General features: G+C 38.7%; 1 protein-coding gene across 8 annotated transcripts; it reads left to right on the top strand.

The window, feature by feature from the left end:
- Positions 1-1,230: 1,230 nt before the first annotated feature.
- Positions 1,231-22,504, top strand: TIAL1 (TIA1 cytotoxic granule associated RNA binding protein like 1). 8 transcript variants are annotated; one of them, XM_060126127.1, is made up of 12 exons: positions 1,231-1,315; positions 8,958-9,054; positions 14,869-14,967; positions 15,207-15,261; positions 15,419-15,506; positions 17,397-17,472; positions 19,402-19,510; positions 20,173-20,268; positions 20,375-20,459; positions 20,691-20,814; positions 21,151-21,290; positions 22,127-22,504. In XM_060126127.1, the coding sequence occupies exons 1-12, from the start codon at positions 1,284-1,286 to the stop codon at positions 22,251-22,253; spliced, it is 1,128 nt and encodes a 375-aa protein (XP_059982110.1). In that variant the 5' UTR covers positions 1,231-1,283; the 3' UTR covers positions 22,254-22,504. The 8 variants fall into 8 exon arrangements, with proteins under 8 accessions (XP_059982110.1, XP_059982109.1, XP_059982117.1 ...); XM_060126126.1 differs by having other exon boundaries at positions 14,818-14,967; XM_060126129.1 differs by lacking the exon at positions 1,231-1,315 and adding an exon at positions 3,419-3,477 and having other exon boundaries at positions 14,818-14,967.
- The last annotated feature ends 419 nt before the right edge of the window (positions 22,505-22,923 follow it).

Raw genomic sequence — 22,923 nt, 5'->3', positions numbered from 1 at the left:
TAAACATAACCTTAAGTCTGTGCACATCTCTGCCCAAAGACTTCCTCTCTAAGAACTAAATAAGGGGGTAGGAGGGCATTATCACCCCCTGTACACTGACTCGAAGAGTCATTTGAATTGAGGGCTGTCCTTCTTACGTCCTTATCCTATGAGTTAACGGATGGGGAACTTTGAAACTTGTAAAGCAATCTACAAGCCGCCTACCCAGGCTAGAATACCTATTTGCGGGAAAACGCGCCCACAGGACGCTGCCGGCCGTAGGGAAAGCGGGAAGAGCCCCGGCGAGCGCAGCCTGCAGCTCAGCGAGGGCCTGAGATCCACCCCAGGCCCTCCGCCCTTCGCGCGGGGCGGCGGTTGATGACCGTGGGCCGGCCGTTTTGATGAATACAGGAGGGCCGCAAGGGCCTGAGGGCTCAGACACCACGCGGAGCCAAAGCACTGCCTCAGCCGCAGTTGAAGAAACCGCTCTCGGGCTGGACGGAGGCGGAGCAGCAGCTCGGGCTGAGCCAACAGAAGAGCCTTAAAATGCCTGGAGCAGCCCTAGGACAGCCCCAGCGCGAGGCACTCTGGGAGTCGTAGTCTACCTCCCGGACAGCAGTCTTTCTCGCTTCGTTTCCCCGCCTTTTAACGTCGCTTTTATTCTTCCCCTCCCCTCCCAGCACGCCGGCTTCCGGGTCGCCACACGTTTCACGTACGACTACACTCCCCAGAATTCTCTTCTTCGCGTCCCAGCGCGCCGCGGGCGCCGGCCGCCTTCTTTGGACTGCAGTTCCCAGAAGCCCTCTGGAGAAGTGCTTCCCTCTCTCATTTCCAGGACCACAATTCCCAGAGACTTCAGCTTCCTGGCGGTTCTCTTTTTACTCTATCTCTTCTTGAGCTGGCCGGGCTTCGCCGACCAGCCGGCGCACAGCCACGACGTGATCCGTCGTGACCCGGCACAGGGTTTCCTCAGCGGCCTGTTTTCCTCCTCACTCAGTTGTCCCTTTTGCAGGCTGTCGCGGCTGGCCTGAGCGGTGACCTGGCGGGCCGCGCCTGCGCTGTGCCCCGTTTCCTGCCTGGCTGGTGGCGGCGGCCATTTTGTTCATCCTCCTCCTCCTCCTGCTCCTCCTGGTTGGAGCGCAGTGTCCGGAGCGGGCTGGGGGGAGAGAGCCCGAGAGCGGGGTTCGGTGCGTTTTCCTCTGTCCCCAGCCGGTGCCCGTAGCCCCCCTCCCCTTCCTCCCCACCCCCTCCCCTCCCCGGCCCTGCCCTCCCCCTTGTCCCGGGATCGCTCCGTCGCACCCACCATGATGGAAGACGACGGGCAGCCCCGGACTCTGTGAGTACCCGAGACGAGGGGTGCCAGGCGCCGAGAGGCCCGGGCACCGCGGGACGCTGTGGGAGGGAGCAGGAGAGCGGGGCCGAAGGCGGGACTCTTGGCGGCTCCCTGGCCGCGGTGGCGCGGACGCGAAGTGCATTCCTCATCTGTCCCTTTTTCCTTAGAAAGGAAGCTCTCCCTTCCCCCAAACACAGTCACTTCCTGGGGTCCGGGGCTTATTTCGACCTTTTCCTCTCGCGCCCTTCTTTGCAACCTCCTCCTGAGCCGGGTTTCTGCACGCCAGAGCCTGTCAGGCCTGGGAGAGCTCCTGCTACTCCTCTGCTCCGGGGGCCCTGGGCCGGGCCGGGAGCTGCCGGTCCCCCACGGGGGCTGGGCCTGGTGGGGGTGGGACTGGGGGTGGGACCGCAGCCACATCCCCTGCGGGCCGCGAGGAATTAGCACTCACGCCCTCCAAGTCCCCAGTCGCTCCCTGCTCTTATCCCAAGTTGAGCTCTCCGAGGAAGACGGACATTCTAACACCACTCAAGCCCCTACTGTCTTTCTGCCCCACGTGCCCCCGCCCACGCTGTCAGAAACACTTTGCCTAGCGCCCGCTACTTTTAAAGTGCAAAAGGGATCCCTCTTGCCGCCGGAGCATCTTTCCCTTCTTGGATGAAGAAGTTTACTTTGAGCGCTACCTGCGCTAAACTGACAACCAGTTGTTACAGTGGTGTTACCCTCTCCTAATCTGTGGATCGAGACCTTCAGCGTTGGATAAAATGATGTTTTTATCAGCTATTCGATGTGTCTTTTGAGCGCTTTTTTTTCTATCTTGCTGTTGCTCTTTACTCTGAAGCCCAGTGTAATGAATGAATTTCGTCTTTGAATCGCTTATTCGAGTTTCCTTTCCTTCCTAATGAAGAGTGATGACTCAGCATTTGCATTCCTTTCCAAATAGTGTGGCAGTCCTTTCTTTTTTCCTGCATTTTTTAAAGTGTAATTTCTAATTAAATGTTTAAGTTGGGCACCTTGGGTCTTCCTAGCCTCTCGAAGCTCAGCACACCTGCCTCGAGTGCAAGGAGTCAGTCAGGTCGCTGCTTTGTTTTCTCTTGCCTCTGCCTGGTATTGATACGATCATAGTTCACTTGGCTCTGCTATCTGATGGGGAAATTACTTTTTGGGGAACAGATGAAGGTGAATGGGTACTTAGGCAGTTAGACTAGTTTCTCATCTCTAGTCCTACCAAAGAAAGTTTGCTCCGTAAAGAAGGTAGATGTCTATGTTCAACATTAATACAAGTTTGTTTTTTTGGCTGGGGGGGGGGGCTTACACTTTTTTATTCCTACTTCTCTAATGTCTCACTAAAGTATCTGCTATCCCTTTTGAGAATTTGAGGTCAACTTAAGTACATCAAATGCTTGAATGGGAAGTCTGCTTAGTAGAAAGTTTTGTATCAATATTTATGTTTTGTGTTGTCTTCCATTTCTGCTCTCTTTTCCCAGAAAAGAGAGGATTGGGACAAACTTGAAAGTTGTCCTCTAACATCTGTTGAAGCCAAGACTTGGTATTTAGTTAGCAATGTGTTCTTTGATGGAAGCATCTGGGAAAGCTGGATTTAGGCCTAGCAAGCATGTATTTAACAACGATAAAAGTTACATAGTATTTAAAAATCTGAAATGTCATCGCATCATAATAGTTACTGAATAATTGGTAAATCCTCAAGGCATATTTCTCATTAACTGTATCTATCTGTTCCTTATGAAGAATTCCTGTTTTGTCATGCTAAACAAAATGCTATTGCAGTACCTTTAATTCATACAAGCACTTTGCGTCTGCCTTTTCATCTCCATCAGATCTTAGACCGTAGACTAATAAGCTAACTTCTTTGTCACTTATTTCCTACCTCTACCTTCTCCAGTCTCCTGTTCTTTCTCAGAAACACAATTAAGTTGTCTATGTTTACAGTTATCTAAAAATGTGACATGTATACATATAAGTAAAGAAACATCTTGAGCTTCGTTGTACCTGTATGTCAGTATATGTTTACTATTCTGTCTTCCTTTTTCCTTCTCCCACTCTTCTCCATGGGAAGGATTTTTTTTTTTTTTTTTTTAGACAAGGACTGCTACATCTTCCTAGGTCTTAACCCTGCAGCACTTAGTTCACTGCCTGGAACATAAGAGGTACTCAAATATTTTACAATGATTATACTTCCTTTCATTAAATTAATATTAAGTCCGTTTTTAAAAAAGTCCTGATTGATTTAAAATTATATAAGCAGACATGATGGTCATATGTGGTGTGGTCTGTTGATTTTTATATTTTTTGAAATTTGAAATGTAAAATTTTGAGATAAAAGCAAATGTTTCACATTTGGATTTTTGTCAGATTTTAATAAAAATGCATATTTTTTAAAGTGTTCATTTTACATATTTCTCAAAGGGTTCTTTTAGATACAGGTAACATGATAAAAACTTTGAAGGTGACTTTAGAGGTTGATACCTAGTAGGGTTTTTTGTTTATTTATGGAGATCCTTCTTTTATTTTACATCGTGATCTTTGGATTAGGCTTTCAAGTGGCTGGTATGTTTTAAAAGAATGTACTCTTAACAAAGCTTATCTTAAACTGTTTCCTTAATATGCCTGTGTGTTACTAGTGAGGTTTTTTTCCTGCAGACACACACAAGCTAAGACATATGGTTCTATCATCAGAAAACAATATGGTGTTTATAGCCTAGGTAGGTCTTTAAATATTCATTACCTACAGTATTACTAATTTATTTGATGGTATTTAAAGTGATATAGAATTGCTTTGATGTTGAGCCTAAAATTTGTCATATAGTTTCTTTGAAGGTCTGTTTTCTGATGTTCTTTGCTCCCATTTAACATTTTTTGTATTGGGGGGTAAATGTATTGGGTATCTTGGGATCTAAAAAAACAAATGAGATCATGCTGTATAACACTGGTGTTGGAAGTGAACTGCCTGACACCTACCTTGTGGGACCCACATTTCAGATTTGTGTTGTGTGTAGCTTTGAGTACAGTGATTTGATCCATGGTATATCTGAATCTGTTATACAACATTAAATTGTAATGGTGTTCTATTGTAGTTTTATTTTCTTCATCTACTCGATGCACCAAAATGAGTAGGAATTGTGGATCTGGAATTATACCATGTTAATGCAATGCCATCTTTAAGGCCGTTTTTTCCCCCGATAGAGACTCAGTCAAAAGGAGGAAATAAGCCATTCATTTAGAGTATAATCTGAACATCTAAGGGCAATAGCAGTAAATACTGTTAAATCCCATTATAAAATTGATTAGCTGTACCATACATTTGGCTATATTGTGGCTGTAATTAAACCTCTCATACAATTTAATCATATTTTCTGTTTCTTTAAAATGTATGTGTATGTGTGTTGATATTCCTTATATAGTTGGTCAGTTCACTTGTACCTCCTGCACCTTTCCTCCACCCTGCCTCCTTCCTAAAATGAAATATCGACAAATTGATCAGCACATTAGAGGCCCATTGAAGGATATTGTTGCAAAATCTCCTCTTATATAGGAATTTTCAAGAACAAAAGTAAAAATATTACTTAGCCATAGTGTCTTGTGTAAAAGTGCTGGTAATTTCAGCCTTCGTAGGGCTAATCTTCTCAGAGTGAGAGCACATTCAGTATTGAAAAGTGTGATTAGTCTTCTGAAAGGCATGATGTTCTTAACTTAAAATTCTGCCTGGTTGTACATAGGAAGTAGTTTGGCAATGTGAACTTTTGCCTGCTGTGAAACTGCCAAGTTCTAGTCTCAAATTTGATTTTAACCCTGACTTTAGGGATAAAGACATAATTTTCCATTTTTAATGCATTAGTTCCTACAGTTCCTGTTCTTAGAAGACAAAATAGACCTAAGGTTTGCTTTTTTTTCCCCCCTTGAGTTAAAAATCGTTTTGGAATTTCCTAAGTGTTTACTCTTTGGATTGATCTCACTACAATAATTTGAGCCATTTGTCTTTTTCTGTTATTTTGTATGTGTTCTTCAAGTAGAAATTTTATATTTAAACCCTTGGAACTTTAGAATATGTTGACGATTTTATAACCAAAGCAGAAAGAAAGTGAAGTGTAGATGATTTAGAAAGAAAAAGTAAATATTTCTATGTGCTACCAAGAGATGATGTTTTTACCAGGTCAAGAGTTGAATATTTTTGTTAGTATTTATTTTGGGACAGATAATTTTATGATAACGTAAAGGTACTTAAGCTGTATAGTATTTTAAAAGCTGTAAAATGTTTCTGTATTAAGTGTTATGATGGATGAAGGCAAATGTAGGTGAATGAATTACAGAACTCTGAGTAAAGGAAAAGGCAGTCTCAGGTTTCTGTATAATTTAGGTGAAATTATATGGCAAATTATCTCCTTTTTATCCTGGCAAATTAAGATGTTCTACATGTTGTTATGGAAGGCCATTTTTATTTTTATTTTATTATTTATTTATTTTGCGGTACGCGGGCCTCTCCCTGTTGTGGCCTCTCCTGTTGCAGAGCACAGGCTCCGGATGCGCAGGCTCAGCGGCCATGGATCACGGGCCCAGCCGCTCTGCGGCATGTGGGATCATCCCGGACCGGGGCACGAACCCGCGTCCCCTGCATCGGCAGGCGGACTCTCAACCACTGCGCCACCAGGGAAGGCCCTGGAAGGCCATTGTTATATTAGTTTTTGGAGTTTGCTACTTTACCAACTGAACTTTTAGTGGAGATATTTGAAAAGTAGGAAACCTTAAAACTAAACTTTTTCTCTAAGTATTTCATGACATTCTAAACTTGCGTTAACCTTTTGCTCTTTGTTATCAGTGCTTGAAATATAAATTAATATATCTAAATGTGCCTCTAGAAATTCTTCAGAATCTGTAGTTGATTAGAAATTGGTTGACTTGGAATAAAAATCCTGTGAAACAGTAACAGCTTTGTGACTGTTAGGTATGTAAGGTAGTTAATGCCCGTGCAGTTTTTTCCTGGAAAAATCATTAAACAGTCATACAGATTAAAATTATTTAAATCATTTACCGTTTGTTACATTCAAGTGATAATTTTAACTTTGTTGCTAGTTAGCTTTGATATGTGAAAATCAGTTTTATCCACTCCTATTCTCTTAGAAATGAGCTAACTATTAGCATTTTAGGTTAGTTGAGTGTTAACACTTCAGAGACCAAGGTCACTGTTCATTTTCTTTACAGATAGGTCTACTTTGTACAAAAAGAAATTCCATGGATACAGGTTCACAAACCCCTATGAGTTAAAAAAAAAAAATAGGCAATTGTCTGGCTAGCTCAGAAGCCTATAACCTTTCACTACTGCTGGGAAAAGTATGTCACTGCACAGCCTACTGATGGGTCTGCTCTACTTTAAATATAACAAAAAGGTGGCATAGTGGACCTAAACCAGTTTGTCACTGGTTTAGTCTTCCATTTAAGTAACATTGGACTTGTGTTTCATTTTTAGAGCGTGTTAAAGTTATTGGCACCCATTGCAGTGAAATTCTTAGGTGAAAAGAAAATTGCTATTCATTCTTAATCAAATTTTTTTTTCTTTTTAACACTTAACCTTACCTTTCTTAGTCTTATTTTTCCCTTTCAGAGTATCCTGTCTTAAACTATGGCAACTGTAGATACAAGGCTTATATTGGTCTCAGTACATTGTTTCCAGATGTTAGGTATTATAGTTAGGAAAATAAAACTTATGTCCTTTTACTTTCCAGAAGAAAATATGTTAAATTTTATAAATGTTGTTGGTTTATGAGGATCATAACTGATGTGAGTTTTAGGAACTATATGCTGAGTGCGAGAAAGACTTAAAGTTTATTAAGCTAAATTAAGATAGATCCATGGTAAAGAAGGTGTGGTACATATATATAATGGAATATTAGCCATAAAAAGAAATGAAATTGGGTCATTTGTAGAGATGTGGATGGACCTAGAGTCTGTCATACAGAGTGAAGAAAGTCAGAAAGAGAAAAAAATACTGTATATTAACACATATATGTGGAATCTAGAAAAGCGGTACAGATGAAGCTATTTGCAGGGCAGGAATAGAAAGGTAGACATAGAGAACGGTTGTTTGGACAGGGTGGGGGGGGAGCGGAGGGTGGGATGAATTGGGAGATTCGGTTTGACATAAATACACTACCGTGTGTAAAATGGATAGCTAGTGGGAACCTGCTATATAGCACAGGGAGCTCAGCTCCGAGCTCTGTGAAGACCTAGATGGGTGGGATGGGGGAGAGGGAGGGGATATATGTATACATAGAGCTGATTCACTTCACTGTCCAGCAGAAACTAACACATTTTAAAGCAATTATACTCCAATAAAAAAGAAAAGAAAGAGAAAAAAGATCCATGATACAAGATGGTCATCTCTGGGTGGTGGTGTTCTTTTCTTTTAAACTTATGTGTATTTTAAGTTTCTTATACAAAATACATTCAATTTGTAATTTTTAAAAAAATCTTTAGATATGTTATAGTCAAAAGTATACCTGGGGGCTTCCCTGGTGGCGCAGTGGTTGAGAGTCCTCCTGCTGATGCAGGGGACACGGGTTCGTGCCCCGGTCTGGGGGGATCCCGCATGCCGCGGAGCGGCTGGGCCCGTGAGCCATGGCCACTGAGCCTGCGCGTCTGGAGCCTGTGCTCCGCAACGGGAGACACCACAACAGTGAGAGGCCCATGTACCTCAGAGGAGAAAAGTATACCTGGATTTGTCTTAAATTTTCTCTGAATTTCTAGAGAAATCTTCATATTTGCTTTGTTATCTACATTAAGATGTATTTTGTTGATTCTGATGCATTTTTGAGTGTGAATTTTATTTTACCCTGCTCTCCTAAAACAAAACTATGAAGACCTACCATCGATAACAATCTTATTAGCAAAGTAGAAAGAACAAAATCCTTCAATCTTTGTGTTTTGCTATAACTTTAATTCTCTTCTTTGTTCATGTAATTGCTTTGGTTGGGGGTCTAAGGTAAACTCACCTTGTGTCTGATATCCTTCTATGATCAGGTGTTTTAATGAATCAGTATTTGTGGTATTATGTGTGTGTGTGTTATACATTATTTTGAATTGTGTTTCATATCTAAAAATTATAGTTATCTTGAGACTGATTTAAATTTTTATTCTAACAAATAAGATGAGAAAATGATATATAGGTACAGAATAATATGCTTTGGGTGGGAAGCAAGGTCATATTGTTTTGGTTTTTCTTTTTTTTTTGGCCATACACGGGCCTCTCCCGCTGTGGAGCACAGGCTCCGGACGCACAGGCTCAGCGGCCATGGCTCATGGGCCCAGCCGCTCCGCGGCATGTGGGATCTTCCCGGACCGGGGCATGAACCCGTGTCCCCTGCATCAGCAGGCGGACTCTCAACCACCGCGCCATCAGGGAAGCCCCTGATTTGTTTTTAATAGAGTCTTTTGAAGTGATATTTTAGTGACCTAAGAATAATTATTGCTTTCCTAAATGAGAGTTAATCTTACACTCAAAGGATCAGGCTTAATTGGAAAAATTTTACTGAAGACAGAGGAAGTTAAAATGAAATAAAAGATGATGAGTAGATGATAATGCTTTAGAGCTAGAGCTGAAGGGAAATAGCTGATTTTTTTCTTTCTTTCTGTACAGATACGTAGGTAACCTCTCCAGAGATGTGACAGAAGTTCTTATTCTTCAGTTATTCAGTCAGATTGGACCCTGTAAAAGCTGTAAAATGATAACAGAGGTAAGATCTTCCCAGTTCCCTGTGCTGACAATTAGCATAATGTTTAACATTTTGAGATACATGAGTTGATTAGTATCATTTTAAGTTTCAAGTTACTAGATGGATAGATTCATGTTGTGTTGACTTATTTGATTTGACTGACAAACTAGGTTTAGAATGGAGTTTATCTGAGAGGACAGAGTTTCTGTGCTGTTATTTTCAAAGGGTCCTTCATGATGTAGTTATGTTCAAGTGATTCTGCTTATGTAAAGTTGTTAGAGCTTATCTCAGAATGTTGAAAAACTAGGTTATATTTCCAATAAGAATGTTATATTTCATATATTTCCAATAAGAATTGGTGTGTGTAGAAGAACATTAGGTTATTATGAGCATAGTGCCACACAAGCATCTTCAGCAATTTTAGTAAATGCTGACTGAACAACTTTATGTAGATAGGAATTTAAATTGTTAGGATAATTTGTTTTCCTTTTTTTCAAAAAAATCTTACTTTTTATACTTTCCTGGTTAAGACTCTGGAGCAGTGCCCAATGACTCGGTTTTCAGTTTATTAACACTTTGCTTTTTCAACTATTTAGTATGTACCAGATACCATGGTAAGTGCTAGGGATACAGTGGTGAATAAAACGGTTCCTAGCGCGATAGAATTTTCCAGTCTATGAGGGAGACAGAGGAAATAATAGGCATTAATGATATAGGATAATAAATAGTGTGGAAGTTGATAGTTTCAAGTGCTATAGGAGCTTGTAGGTCCGTACAATCTTCAGTCAGGGGAGGATTCAGTGTCTAGGCTGAAACCGAAAAGGATAGTAATGGAAACTGGCTAGACAGGAATTTGAGAAAGAAGGGAATCCAGGTAGAAGAATGTTGATCAAGCCTGGTAGACAGAGAGCGGGAGTGCTTGTGAGATAGAAGGAAAGATAGAAACCATAATGTGGTTGGAGTTTCGAAAGGGATTAGTCTTAGGAGATGCCAGGAGATGAGGCAGGAGTGTTCAGCAGGGGCCAGAGCTGTGCTAAGGAGTTTGTGTTATATTCTGAGACGGAGGGGAACTATTAGAAATATGTAAAGCAAAGTGGCCTTTTGATCTTCATTCTTAACTAATAAGGATAATTATCACTCTTTTCTGGTATATTATCTCTTCTTTCCTTCCTGTCTTTGATGATTTATTCATTCTTTCTTTAATTAATCAAAAATTTACTTTGTACTAGGCACTGTTCAAAGCATTGGGGATATAATGCAGAGCTAGACCAGTGAGGTTCACAAGAGTTTACATGTTAGTGGGAGTATTGTAAATAATAAGTAAACAAGATAATTCTGGATAGGAGTAAGAGCTTTTAAGAGAATATAACAGTTCTGTGATGGTGATTGCAATGTTGGTGCTGTATAGGCTAGGTGGTGAGGGATGACGTCTTGCTGCAATTGGCATCTGTATTGTGAAAGTAATAATGTAGGTTCTTAAGGAGATGGGAACTGAAGTTGCATAATTGAATGTTGAGGCTTTTTGGTTATGATCTGTGATCTAGAAATCTGTAATCAGTGGGCAGTTGACTCAACCAAATTCTAAAAGATCAAATGAGTCTTTTTTAGACTATGGATGTTTGGTATGGGACCAACATGATAATGACTACTATCAGAAATCACCTCTTTGAGCTGAGATAGGAATAACAAGATGGTGCCATCTACATTAAGAGCTGGAGGCAGAGGGAACAGCCCATACAAAGGCCTTGTGTTGGTAATGAGCTTGGTGCATTTGTGGAACCAAAGACCAGGGTGGCTGGAACCTGGTGAATGGTGGGAAATGAGTGTAATAGAGTAGGCAGGCAGGGTTTGGAATCACATAGGGCAGTATGAGCCATGACACAGTGTTTGGATTTTACTCTGCAGTGGGGATTTTAAGTAGGGCGATGAAGTATTCTTTTTTATTAATTTATTTGTTTGTTTGTTTTTGGCTGCATTGGGTCTTCATTGCTGCATGCAGGCTTTCTCTAGTTGCGGCGAGTGGGGGCTACTCTTCTTCGCGGTGTGTGGGCTTCTCATTGCGGTGGCTTCTCTTGTTTCGGGGCACGGGCTCTAGGCGCGCGGGCTCTGGAGCGCAGGATCAGTAGTTGTAGCGCACGGACTTAGTTGCTGTGCGGCATGTGGAGTCTTCCTGGAGCAGGGCTCGAACCCATGTCCCTTGCATTGGCAGGCGGGTTCTTAACCACTTCGCCACCAGGGAAGTCCTCCTGATGAAGTATTCTTATTTGCTATTTTTTTTTTTGGCAGTACGTGGGCCTCTCACTGTTGTGGCCTCTCCCGTTGTGGAGCGCAGGCTCAGCGGCCATGGCTTACGGGCCCAGCCGCTCCGCGGCATGTGGGATCCTCCCGGACCAGGGCACCAACCCATGTCCCCTGCATCGGCAGGCGGACTCTCAACCACTGCGCCACCAGGGGAGCCCCTTATTTGCATTTTTAATGTTACTTTATTTGGAAAATGATTTTTTTTTTTTTTTTTGGTGGTACGCGGGCCTCTCACTGCTGTGGCCTCTCCCATTGCGGAGCACGGGCTCCAGACGCACAGGCTCAGCGGCCATGGCTCACGGGCCCATCTGCTCCGTGGCATGTGGGATTTTCCCGGACCGGGGCACGAACCCACGTCCCCTGCATTGGCAGGCGGACTCTCAATCACTGTGTCACCAGGGAAGCCCGGAAAATGATTATTATATGGAGAATGGATTGTAGGGGGCAAGAGTGGAAGGAGAGGGAAACCAGCTGTGTTTATTTCACTAGCCTAGGTAGGAGATGATGTTCTTTAGAGTCATAGCCATAGAAATAGAGGTAGATAAGTTTGGGATACATTTTGGAGGTAGAATCAGTAGGACTGGATTGGCCGTGGGACATAAAGGAAGACATCAAGAAAGACCCCTTAGATTCTTGTTTGTAGCTGTGTGTATGTTAATGCTATTTGCTAAAATGGGCATGGCATGACTGAGGGAGACACAGGATTGATTGGGGGTGGGGAGTGGTGGGAATCGAGCTCTGTTTTGGCAATGTTAATTTTAAGATGTGCATTAGACATATAAATGGACGTCATATGTAGGCAGTTGGATAAACTGTTTTGGAACTCTAGAGAAACCAGTGTTGATGATACTAGCTTGCAGTGATAATTTGAAGCCATGGGACTGGATAAGATCTAGCTCCTAGATCTAGAGAGAACGCTGAGAGAGAAGAGAGTAGAGGGGGCCTAGGTTCGAGCCCTGGAGCATCTCAACACTTAAGTGACATTTATAGTTTGAGTTAAGGAGGAAGAAATACTTTCTGAAAGATCCTCCAGTGAAGAAACAGGAAAACCAAGAGAGTATGGTGGAATCTACAGGAGAATATTTAGAAGAGGAGGAGAGTTGTCAACAGTTTTGAATTCTGCTTGAAAGTCAAGGTGAGGACAGAAAAGGGATCACAGAGATGGCAGGGAGGTCATTGGTGAGCTCAACATGAAGTTTCCTTTCCATGGTTGGGTTGGAAACTGACTGGAGTGGGTTTAGGAAAGAATGAAATGTGAGAAAGTGAGAGTCGCTAGAAAATTTTTGAGAAACATTTGATACATGTATTTTTTAAAACCTGTGTGCACAGTCAGCCATATGAAGGGGTAGAGGAGTTTCAAGTGAACTTTCATAATTTATCTGTATTCTACAACTCCTATATTTGAACTTGTAAATAGTTGTAAAATTTCATATTTCTTTGTCTTGACATTTATGTCATCCAACAAAAATTGGTGACAACACCGTGGTAAGGACACAGTTGATTTCAGAGTGTCACTTGGTGGTGGTGTAAATGGGAAACTTTCAAAGGGCATGAACTCATGAACTCTAGTACAGACTATTCGTTTCCTTTCATAAATTTCATTTTAGGGTATGAGAAATCCCTTTCCTCCCCTTAGTTTTACGATGTTTTACTTTAGATACTGTTTATCGTAGATTCTAGCTTTCCCTGTATACTATAATAAATGTATATTATCAATTCTAAGGCAAATGTTAAAAAATTTTAAAATCTCTGACAGTGACAAAAAATGGTGTCTTAAATGAGATGAAATGCAGTGTGATGTGAATATATGTGTGTGTGTGTGTGTGTGTGTGTGTGTGTACATGTATGTACATACATTGAATGGGATCTGGCCTACTACTAGTTAGATAAATTTGAAGTCAGTATGCACGAGTAGACTAGTTTACTAAAGCCCGTTGTTATCATAGTTCTACCATTGGACTCCTGTATGTTTTGCTATGGTTAACAGTGTTTTCCTTAGAGACCATCAGGGCAGAAGAGGTAGGAGTACAAGGAAAAGTTGACTAGCACAGTGTTAGCTTCATATTTACCTTTAAACCTTTTCTTCAGTGAGTGTTACTGGTAAACGTTAACTCTTCTACAAAAGGAATGTTTGGAGTCTTTTCCCTATTTCCTTTCTCTGCCTCCTGAGAACAGCATTCACGTGGCTACAACAATAGGATTTTTGTATGAGAGCCCGTAGTAGTTTTCTTGTCAGTATTAATGATTACGCTTTTTTCCCCCTCAAGGAAATGCCTTCTGGTTGCTTCACCACTATTGTTTTAGACGTCTTATTTTGGATTTTTCTGCTAAAACTTCCCTGGAATGAAAAACAGTGGTTGTTGAAAAGAGCTTTATTTTATCTGGTATTTTTAATCCCTTGTAAGTGCAACTGGAATTCCACATTTTAAACATTATTTTTAGATATTTTACATTGAATAGTGATATTTTTAACCTTACGTAAAAAATATATTTGTACAACTGTATAGCTGTTCAATATAGGTTGCAGTCTTATAAAATTCATTTCCATTTTGGTTCATAGGTGTTACAGTTGTTATATCTTAGGTACTTTCTCATCTTATATTGGTGTTTTATATTATTGGTGTCATATTAGGTACTCACTTTTTTTTAAAATTTTTATTGGAGTATTGTTGATTTACAATGTTGTGTTAGTTTCAGGTGTACAGGAAGGTGAATCAGTTATACATATACTTATATCCACTCTTTAGGTATTCACTCTCTTATATTGGTGTTTTGTGATATAAAATTTTAGCTTTGTTGTGGAATATTTTATTCAGACACATTTTCAGAAAATCTTTTCTTAATCACTAGTATATTTTTCTGGTCTTTGGAAGACCAAATTCAAAGTGTATAGAATCTCCAGAGCTTCAGAAGATTTTGAAAGGTAGGGATTTCATTTCAACAGCTGGTTATAAATCTGAAATTTTTCTTTTTTCATTCTTATTCCTTCCTTGTACAGAAAAGAAATACATAATCTCGTCTTATTATATGTATCAATAGTACTAATCCTAGTTTCGATCAGGAGTAAAGTTTGTAAAGTTGGTTCATTTCTGTATTTTTTTTATAGTCATGGGATACAGTTTATGAAGGATTATGATGCATAAATAGAATTCATCCCTTTGAAAATAATGTTGGGAGAGAAGAGCAGTGGTAAGGAGTGGTCCTTATCTCTCAAATCTGAACTTGAGGTTTTGTTTGGTCTAATATAAACTTCTGTTTTATATTTAACATACTTCACCAGAACTCTGTACTTTGATTTAATGCTGGTAGTCATGATTCTGTACTGCTTTGTAGTTCTGTTTGAGTACAACAGTATTCTGAGGTGCAAAGTCAGGTATAGGTGTAAATCTTATTTTTAAAGTGTTAGGCTTTCATAAGCTTATGCAATCTCACCTCGTACATGCCTAGCTATCAGTAATGTTTTTTCCTGGATTTTCTTCTCAGCAACCCGATAGCAGAAGGGTCAACTCTTCTGTTGGATTTTCTGTTTTGCAGCATACAAGCAATGACCCATATTGCTTTGTGGAATTTTATGAACACAGAGATGCAGCTGCTGCATTAGCTGCTATGAATGGGAGAAAAATTTTGGGAAAGGTAAGATAATAAATGATGGCATCTTATGAGTATATATATTTGCATGTCAAATTAGTTTGTATTCTTTCTTAGCAAGTTTTTAACAAATATTCAGCTCTGCCAAGTGATGGTTTTGCTTTATTCAGCCTAGTGCTTTTACCAAAATAATCCTGCTTGATAAAATGATTTAATAAGTGGTAAGTGTTGTGATTCATAATGACATGCCTAATAATTTTATTAAATATAATCTTTATTTTTAGGAGGTCAAAGTAAACTGGGCAACAACACCAAGTAGCCAGAAAAAAGATACTTCCAGTAAGTACTCCTGCTGCATTTTACTGTGGAAGAGTTCTGAAATTATCCTTGGCAGCATTACCAGCTCAAATAGGTTTTTTTCTTCCTTTAGTGTTGCCTAAAAAAGGTTTAGTACCTGACTTCTTAAGTATTTGATTACCAAATGCTTTGATTTCAGATCATTTCCACGTGTTTGTTGGGGATTTGAGTCCAGAAATTACAACAGAAGATATCAAATCAGCATTTGCCCCCTTTGGTAAAATATCGTAAGTATCATAATCAATACTATATTCAGTAGTGATAGGCAAAATTGTACATGATTAACTTGTATCAGAATTAAGATTTTCTTTCCCTAGTTAGTGTGATTTTTGTTTGTTTTGTTTTTTTGATTAGTAGATGTTGTTGAAAATGTTAATGTCATTTCAGTGTTTTGGGGTCTTGTTTTCATCTAATCCTGTGTATAACATGTTAAAAATTAAGTGATTCTGTTTGTTATCTTTAAAGCAGATGTTTGGGTGGTAAAACTTATTATAAAGTCCAGCTTTTTGTCAAGTGTTTTCAAACTTTGGTGGTTAAAGATATGGGTTAACCAAAAATAAATGATTCATACTGTGTATTAAACTTTTATAGGAGGAATTTATAAATGGGGAAAGTAGGTAAATCCTTGGATATATTGTGAAATTGGAAATGTACATGTTTAATTATAATGATAAATGTGTTTTGATATTTTAGCTGAAAAGTAGCATTATTATAGTAGTAAAATGTTTCAATGTCTGAGCCATAAATGTGGGATTAATTAGTAGATATTTTTGTTAGTGGTATTTGATTCTGCTAGGGTAGGGCCCAATTGTGGTTTGATTTTCTTTTTTTTTTAAACAAAGTTGGTGCTCAGATTTTGCTGTATGTTACTTGATCAAATATATTGGAAAATTTAAAGTGTTAAAAGTTCTATAAAATGTTTATCACAATTTATCTATCTGCTTAAAATCACTTTATTTTATGTATTTATTTCCTATAGATTGAAGTTAAACGTTTTAGTACTACTTTACAAAAATACGTTTCACCTAAGAACAACAGTATTTCTCTCTGCAATTTGTTGTTCTATAGATTTAATTTATTTGATAGATTTAATTCTTAATTTTCTATTTTGATATTTACTTTGCTTTTTAATCTAGATGTGGTAAGTAGTACTGTTTTAAAAATCAGTATAAAAAATAATACAGGTTGCTGTTTTTCAATCTATATTTATACCTGAGACCTGCAGTTTTTCTAAAGTCCAAGTCACAATTAAAAGTAATAGCATTCTGGTTATTTTGCAGAATTGCTCATAAGAATGGACAGGATCTTGAAGGCTAACTGCAAGGAACTGTGCACACTGGAACTCAGTTGTAGATTTTTTTCTCATTTCTATTTATTCTTATTATACATTATTTATATATACATATTTTAGTATTTACATTTTAACATTCTATATTCAGTGGAGTTCTATATTTCCAATCATTTTAACTTACTCACTAAAATTTCTGTGTAAATTTGTTGTTTTCGTACTGGTGTGCTTAGCATTGTTGTTAGTTTTTTATTCTCCTTTCTTAAATTTCTGAAAATGTCAATTTTTCAAAATTTACAGCTGCCCAAACTCCAAAATGATGGTAGAGAATTGACCAAGAAAAATAAAGAAATCTGTTAACAGGCCATGTATGCCTTTTTAATTCCTATTTTTTCCTCTTTTTCAATTTTTTAATATTTCATATATTTTGTATCACTAGGCAGAAGACATTTAACTATTTAGAGATTGCATGGTAAAGTAGTTAGCATTGTTACAGTAATTTATAGAACCAGTAAACCTTAGAGGACACTAGCAAATAGAATATTAGAAAAGGAAACTATTGTTCCTATTAATCTTCAAATTTGAGCATTTAGTTTAGAAAGCACAGGCTGTTTGATTAGGTTGCATGTTTATTACATGTTTTTGTCCTACTGCTTTTTTCTAACAGGTAAAGAAGCGTTAGGGAGAGTTCAGGAATGGCTGTAGTTAATTAGGGCTAACTGGAATTTTATTTAAAAAAATGCTCACAATACAGTGTGTGTGGTTCCTTTTAGTTTTTATTTTGAGGATGACTTTTACTTCCCTCATTTAGCTGTGCTTCTTTTCACAGGGATGCCCGAGTAGTTAAAGACATGGCAACTGGAAAATCCAAAGGCTATGGCTTTGTATCTTTTTATAATAAACTGGTATGTTCTTTCAACTCAATTTGAATTTAATGCAAAATTTAGTTATTAATGAATATTTTTGGATGTTGACTACAAACAACTATTGTGTAATTTTGTTTTAATAATAAGGTGTAGTTCATTATTTTTTTTTCATAAGCTTGGAAATAACTGGGAAAAATAGGCTGATTATAATGAAGTATGTTGAAGCTTGCATTTGTGACTTGGTAAGGGTAAGATGTGTTAGAAGTAAAACTCACAACTAGGACAAATGAGCTAATCTCAGAATTTGAAGGGAAGTTACATTATATTTGCCTTGGGACTTCCCTGGTGGCACAGTGGTTAAGACTCTGCATTCCCAACACAGGGGGCTTGGGTTCAATCCCTGGTCAGGGAACTAGATTCCATATGCATGCTGCAACTCAGGATTCGCATGCCGCAACTAAGGAGCTCACCTGCCGCAACTAAGACCCGGCATAACCAAATAAATAATAAAATAAATAAATGTTTTTAAAAATTATATTTGTCTTAACCATGAAAATCTCAATTTTAACTTTCTTAAAATGCTTTTATTTATGTATGTATGTATGTATGGCTGCATCGGGTCTTAGTTGCGGCGTGCAGGATCTTTTGTTGCAGCATGCAGGCTTCTCTAGTTGTGGCCTGTGGGCTTCTCTAGTTGTGGCGCATGGGCTTCTCTCCAGTTGTAGTGCACCACGTGGGCTCTGTACCTGGGGCACGCGGGCTCTCTAGTTGTGGTGCGTGGGCTTAGTTGCCCCGCAGCATGTGGGATCTTAGTTCCCCGACCAGGGATTGAACCCACATCCCCTGCGTTGGAAGGCGGATTCTTAACCACTGGACCACCAGGGAAGTCCCTTAACTTTTTAATTATTATCCATATTTTTGTAGCTGGGACGTTAATGACTACAGCAAATTATGTAAATGAAATTTTAAGCAATTCGTCTTGATTTTTGCATGTATTTAAGAACGAGGTACCAAATATCTAAGCATTTGCATTAACTGTAACATCAGATAATAAAATGGGCTTTGGTATTAATGTTTTGGAACAGTTTCAACAACTTAAATTATTTACATTTTATTGAAGCAGTAAGATAAAGGGCAGGAGTTGTATCCTTTTTTTGCTTAGATTCATTGCAAATTCACATTACTTCCTAAATTCATTTTTTGGGAATTCCCTGGCAGTCCAGTGGTTACAACTCCTCACTTCCACTGTAGGGGGCATGAGTTCCATACCTTACTCAGTTTATTGTAGAACTCAATTTTACAGCATTCTAAATCATAATGCAGAAGTCTTCCGTCTTAAGTTTTAAATCTTGTGTCATAGTCCATTGTTATTAGAATGTAGATTGCGGGGGTTAGGTGGTATTTAGACCATAGTATCAAAGAGTTTTTAGATACTTCAGTAAAAGTCATATTACAAATCAACCATAAAATTAAGATATTTGAAAACAATTTTGTCCTTTTTTTTGGTGATCAGTGGGATTGTAATTTTCTCCTTTTATGTTTGAATTATAATTTCCCTTGATGATTAAATGCTATCCTGGGTTTTTTTTTGTAAAATACTTTAATTTATTTATTTGGCTGCACTGGGTCTTAGTTGCTGCACGCGGGATCTTCGATCTTTGTTGCAGCATGCAGGATCTTTAGTTGTAGCGTGCGAACTCTTCGTTGCGGCATGTGGGATCTAGTTCCCTGACCCGAGATTGAACCTGGGCCCCCTGCATTGGGAGCGTGGAGTTTTAGGTACTGGACCACCAGGGAAGTCCCTATCCTGGTATTTTAAAATCTATAAATAAATATTGCTTTAATGAGTCACTTACTGATAAGATTTATTGGATCCAGAAGTGCCAATGTTTTATTTCATCTTAATGAGTCTTATGAACCACTCTTTTCTGTGTTTGTAATTGCTGTTTTTTTTCTTTTTCTCCGTAGGATGCAGAAAATGCAATTGTGCATATGGGAGGTCAGTGGTTGGGTGGTCGTCAAATCAGAACCAATTGGGCCACACGTAAACCACCTGCACCTAAAAGTACACAAGAAAGTAAGATATGTCTCCTTTATATGTTTTTATGGATACTTCACAAAATCATGTATTAGTTTAGTCTTAATTTCTTAACATTGAAATTTTATTAGCATTTCAAGACTCATTTTATCTTCAGTATAATTGTGGGAAAATAACTGGGCTTTGATGCAAGTATATTTGGAGCTGTGAACCAGGTGATTTTATAGGTCAGATCATAGTGTCAAGGAGAAAAAATTCTATTTCTCCCCACAATGAGGCATACCTTAATAGTATATGGTAATCAGTTTTATAATGCTGTATAACCATCAACTTTTTTTTTTTTTTTGGCTGCGTTGGGTCTTCGTTGCTGCGCGCGGGCTTTCTCTAGTCGTGGCGAGTGGGGGCTACTCTTCATTGTGGTGCGCGGGCTTCTCACTGCGGTGGCTTCTCTTGTTGCAGAGCACGGGCTCTAGGCGTGTGGGCTTCAGTAGTTGTGGCACGCGGGCTCAGTAGTTGTGGCTCCTGGGCTCTATAGATCGCAGGCTCAGTAGTTGTGGCTCATGGGCTTAGTTGCTCCGCGGCATGTGGGATCTTCCCAGACCAGGGCTCGAACCCGTGTCCCCTGCATTGGCAGGCAGATTCTTAACCACTGCGTCACCAGGGAAGCCCCATCAACATTTTTGTTTTCTTTCTGCATATAGATAACACTAAGCAGTTGAGATTTGAAGATGTAGTAAACCAGTCAAGCCCAAAAAATTGTACTGTGTACTGTGGAGGAATTGCTTCTGGGTTAACAGGTACAGTGTCTGGTTTTTCTAATCCCCTTCTCTGGAGCTTCATCATTATTAGCAATTTCATGATAACATGAACCTTAAATATTCTATTTGTATGTTTGTTTTTCAGATCAGCTTATGAGACAGACATTCTCACCATTTGGGCAAATTATGGAAATCAGAGTTTTTCCAGAGAAGGGCTATTCATTTGTCAGGTAAAATCCTACCTTACGTTTGATCCATTCCTTTCAGTTATATTATTTGATCCCCTCAGGTATCAGAGTTTGTTATTTTAGTACTTCTTTGCAATGTAGAACTTTAAACTCCTACATGATGTACTTTAGGAAAATACCAAGTTGATACTTATAAATTAAGGAGTTTCTGTATTACTTACTAAGTACTTAAAAAAATAAAAAACAAAAAACTTCATTCTCATCTTCTCTTAGATTTTCTACCCATGAAAGTGCGGCCCATGCCATTGTTTCGGTGAATGGTACTACAATTGAAGGACATGTTGTTAAATGCTATTGGGGTAAAGAATCTCCTGATATGACTAAAAACTTCCAACAGGTAATCCAATTTTTCATAGCACTTTTTAAGGTTCCTTCTTACATATCTACATAAAAGCTTTAGAAATTGTAAAAGAAAGCAAACAAAAAAGTAAAGCATATAGCTGCTTTCAGTTGATTTTATTAATGCTATTTCAAAAGTGATTATTTTGTGGTATTAACTGAATCTTAATACTTTCTTTTCACAGGTGTCACCACCCCAATAAACTTAGACAATGATAAATAACAGAGTCCTATTCACATAAGGGTGCTTAGTTTTTCTCTTCCTTGTCTCCCACTTTCTTCAAATACTGTGTTTCTTACTTGTTCCCTAAAACAGTAATTTGCTTTTTCCTAGGTTGACTATAGTCAGTGGGGCCAGTGGAGCCAAGTTTATGGAAACCCACAACAGTATGGACAGTATATGGCAAATGGGTGGCAAGTACCACCTTATGGAGTATATGGGCAACCATGGAATCAACAAGGATTTGGAGTAGAGTAAGTTGTTTTGAGTTTTTCCAGTATAGAAACACATAGTTCTGACAAAAGGAATTAAAAAGTGTGTTTTCCTAGGGAGAATCTATTTAAGCTAAATACATTGAACTATGTGGCATTAACTATGTGGCATTTATAAGCATTGTAGAAACCTTACGAAAAATGAATTGTAATGCTAAAAATTTGCTTTTTATTATCTAGGTGGAAAGGGAGTTTGGGGTAACATGTGATGTGTCCTCCTATCTCTATTAGCAGTTGGTAGAATTTGATTTACATTTCTAATACACTGTTTTATCTACTTGTTTATTTTTTCATGGAAAAGATCTTTGTCTGGATATGTTCAGCAATTTAATGATTTATGCCTGTTGGCTTGTGTGAGAAGTCTCTGAAATTTATCTAATATAAAGTAGCTCGCTTTTTTTCCTTTATTGATAGATTGCATTGGTCCCTTGTGCTTTTTCTAGCCAGCCCAAACCTTTGTTTTCACCAGTTCTTCCTCCTGTTTACAAAGTAAACTTGTGGTTTTAAAATTGTTTATAAATTGATATACCATGTGTGCAAATATATGGTGGGTAGATGATGAGTTTAATCATTTGTCATTTTTAAAAAATCAGTTTTGAGATACTTTTCAGAGAAGTCATATGTTATCTTAGCAAAAATTTAAGACTAATATTGGAATATATATTTTGCATATATGGATATATATGATTTATTTCTTTGCTCTCTGTTTTAAGTATGTTGATTTCTTGTTTATGATTAGACTCTGCTTGACTTTTGTATAACTGTATAGATAATTTTTTCTTTGCATTTGCTGAAGATTTTTTTTTTTTTCTTCCAAGTCAATCACCTTCAGCTGCTTGGATGGGTGGATTTGGTGCTCAGCCTCCCCAAGGACAAGCCCCTCCCCCTGTAATACCTCCTCCCAACCAGGCTGGATATGGCATGGCCAGTTACCAAACACAGTGAGCTGGGACTCTAAACAAAATGTAATTCATGATAGCTTCAATTTCCTTGTGACACTCTGAAGACATGAAAGTAGACATCGGAAAATGAAAATATTTATTTTAAAAATTGAAATGTTTGGAACCTTTAGCACAGCTTTGCTTTGGTGAAGGACACATGTCTTCTAGTTCTGCCTTTTTAAGTTTTTGTTCATGATGGATATGAACATGATTTTTCTTTGTGTACAAAAACTACAATAAAGTCAATTAAGACAATTCTGACTACAAATTTTGATATAATAGGAGAAATGGGTAATACATTTTGATTCTTAGATACTCCATTTTTATCTTGCTGTTCAGTATTTTAACTCACTGTGTTTTTAAAAGAGCAAAAAAGGGAGGATCATGGAAAACTGGGAATCACAAATAAGTTCATCTTGAACCTTGATACTCCCCTCCCCTCCCCCAAGGTGGACCACATTTGAAGTCAGCAGAAAAAAAGTGTGATATTGAGAAGAAATGCATGATTTTGGAGTCGCTTTGGAGGAAATACTTTCTCTGTGCCTAAAGAAACTGAAGCCAGACTGATAAAAGAAATTTTGCAACCTAAATAAGGAACAGCATTGTCTGACTTACTTGAGCAAATATTGGTGGTCCAGATTAAGACATATTTTTAAAACTTTAAAAAGTGTTGA

This window comes from Lagenorhynchus albirostris, chromosome 16, assembly GCF_949774975.1.
Source record: "Lagenorhynchus albirostris chromosome 16, mLagAlb1.1, whole genome shotgun sequence".
In the NCBI taxonomy this organism is placed as follows: domain Eukaryota; kingdom Metazoa; phylum Chordata; class Mammalia; order Artiodactyla; family Delphinidae; genus Lagenorhynchus; species Lagenorhynchus albirostris.
Note: the sequence above shows the minus strand (reverse complement) of the source record. Positions and strands in the feature narration are given on the sequence as shown.

Bases quoted from the DNA above. Each gene is read 5' to 3' on its own strand.
- TIAL1 (XM_060126126.1), top strand. From the start codon at position 1,284: ATGATGGAAGACGACGGGCAGCCCCGGACTCT. The intron at 14,968-15,206 runs GTAAGATAATAA...CTTTATTTTTAG, and splicing joins GGAGAAAAATTTTGGGAAAG to GAGGTCAAAGTAAACTGGGC. The intron at 17,473-19,401 runs GTATGTTCTTTC...TTTTCTCCGTAG, and splicing joins TATCTTTTTATAATAAACTG to GATGCAGAAAATGCAATTGT.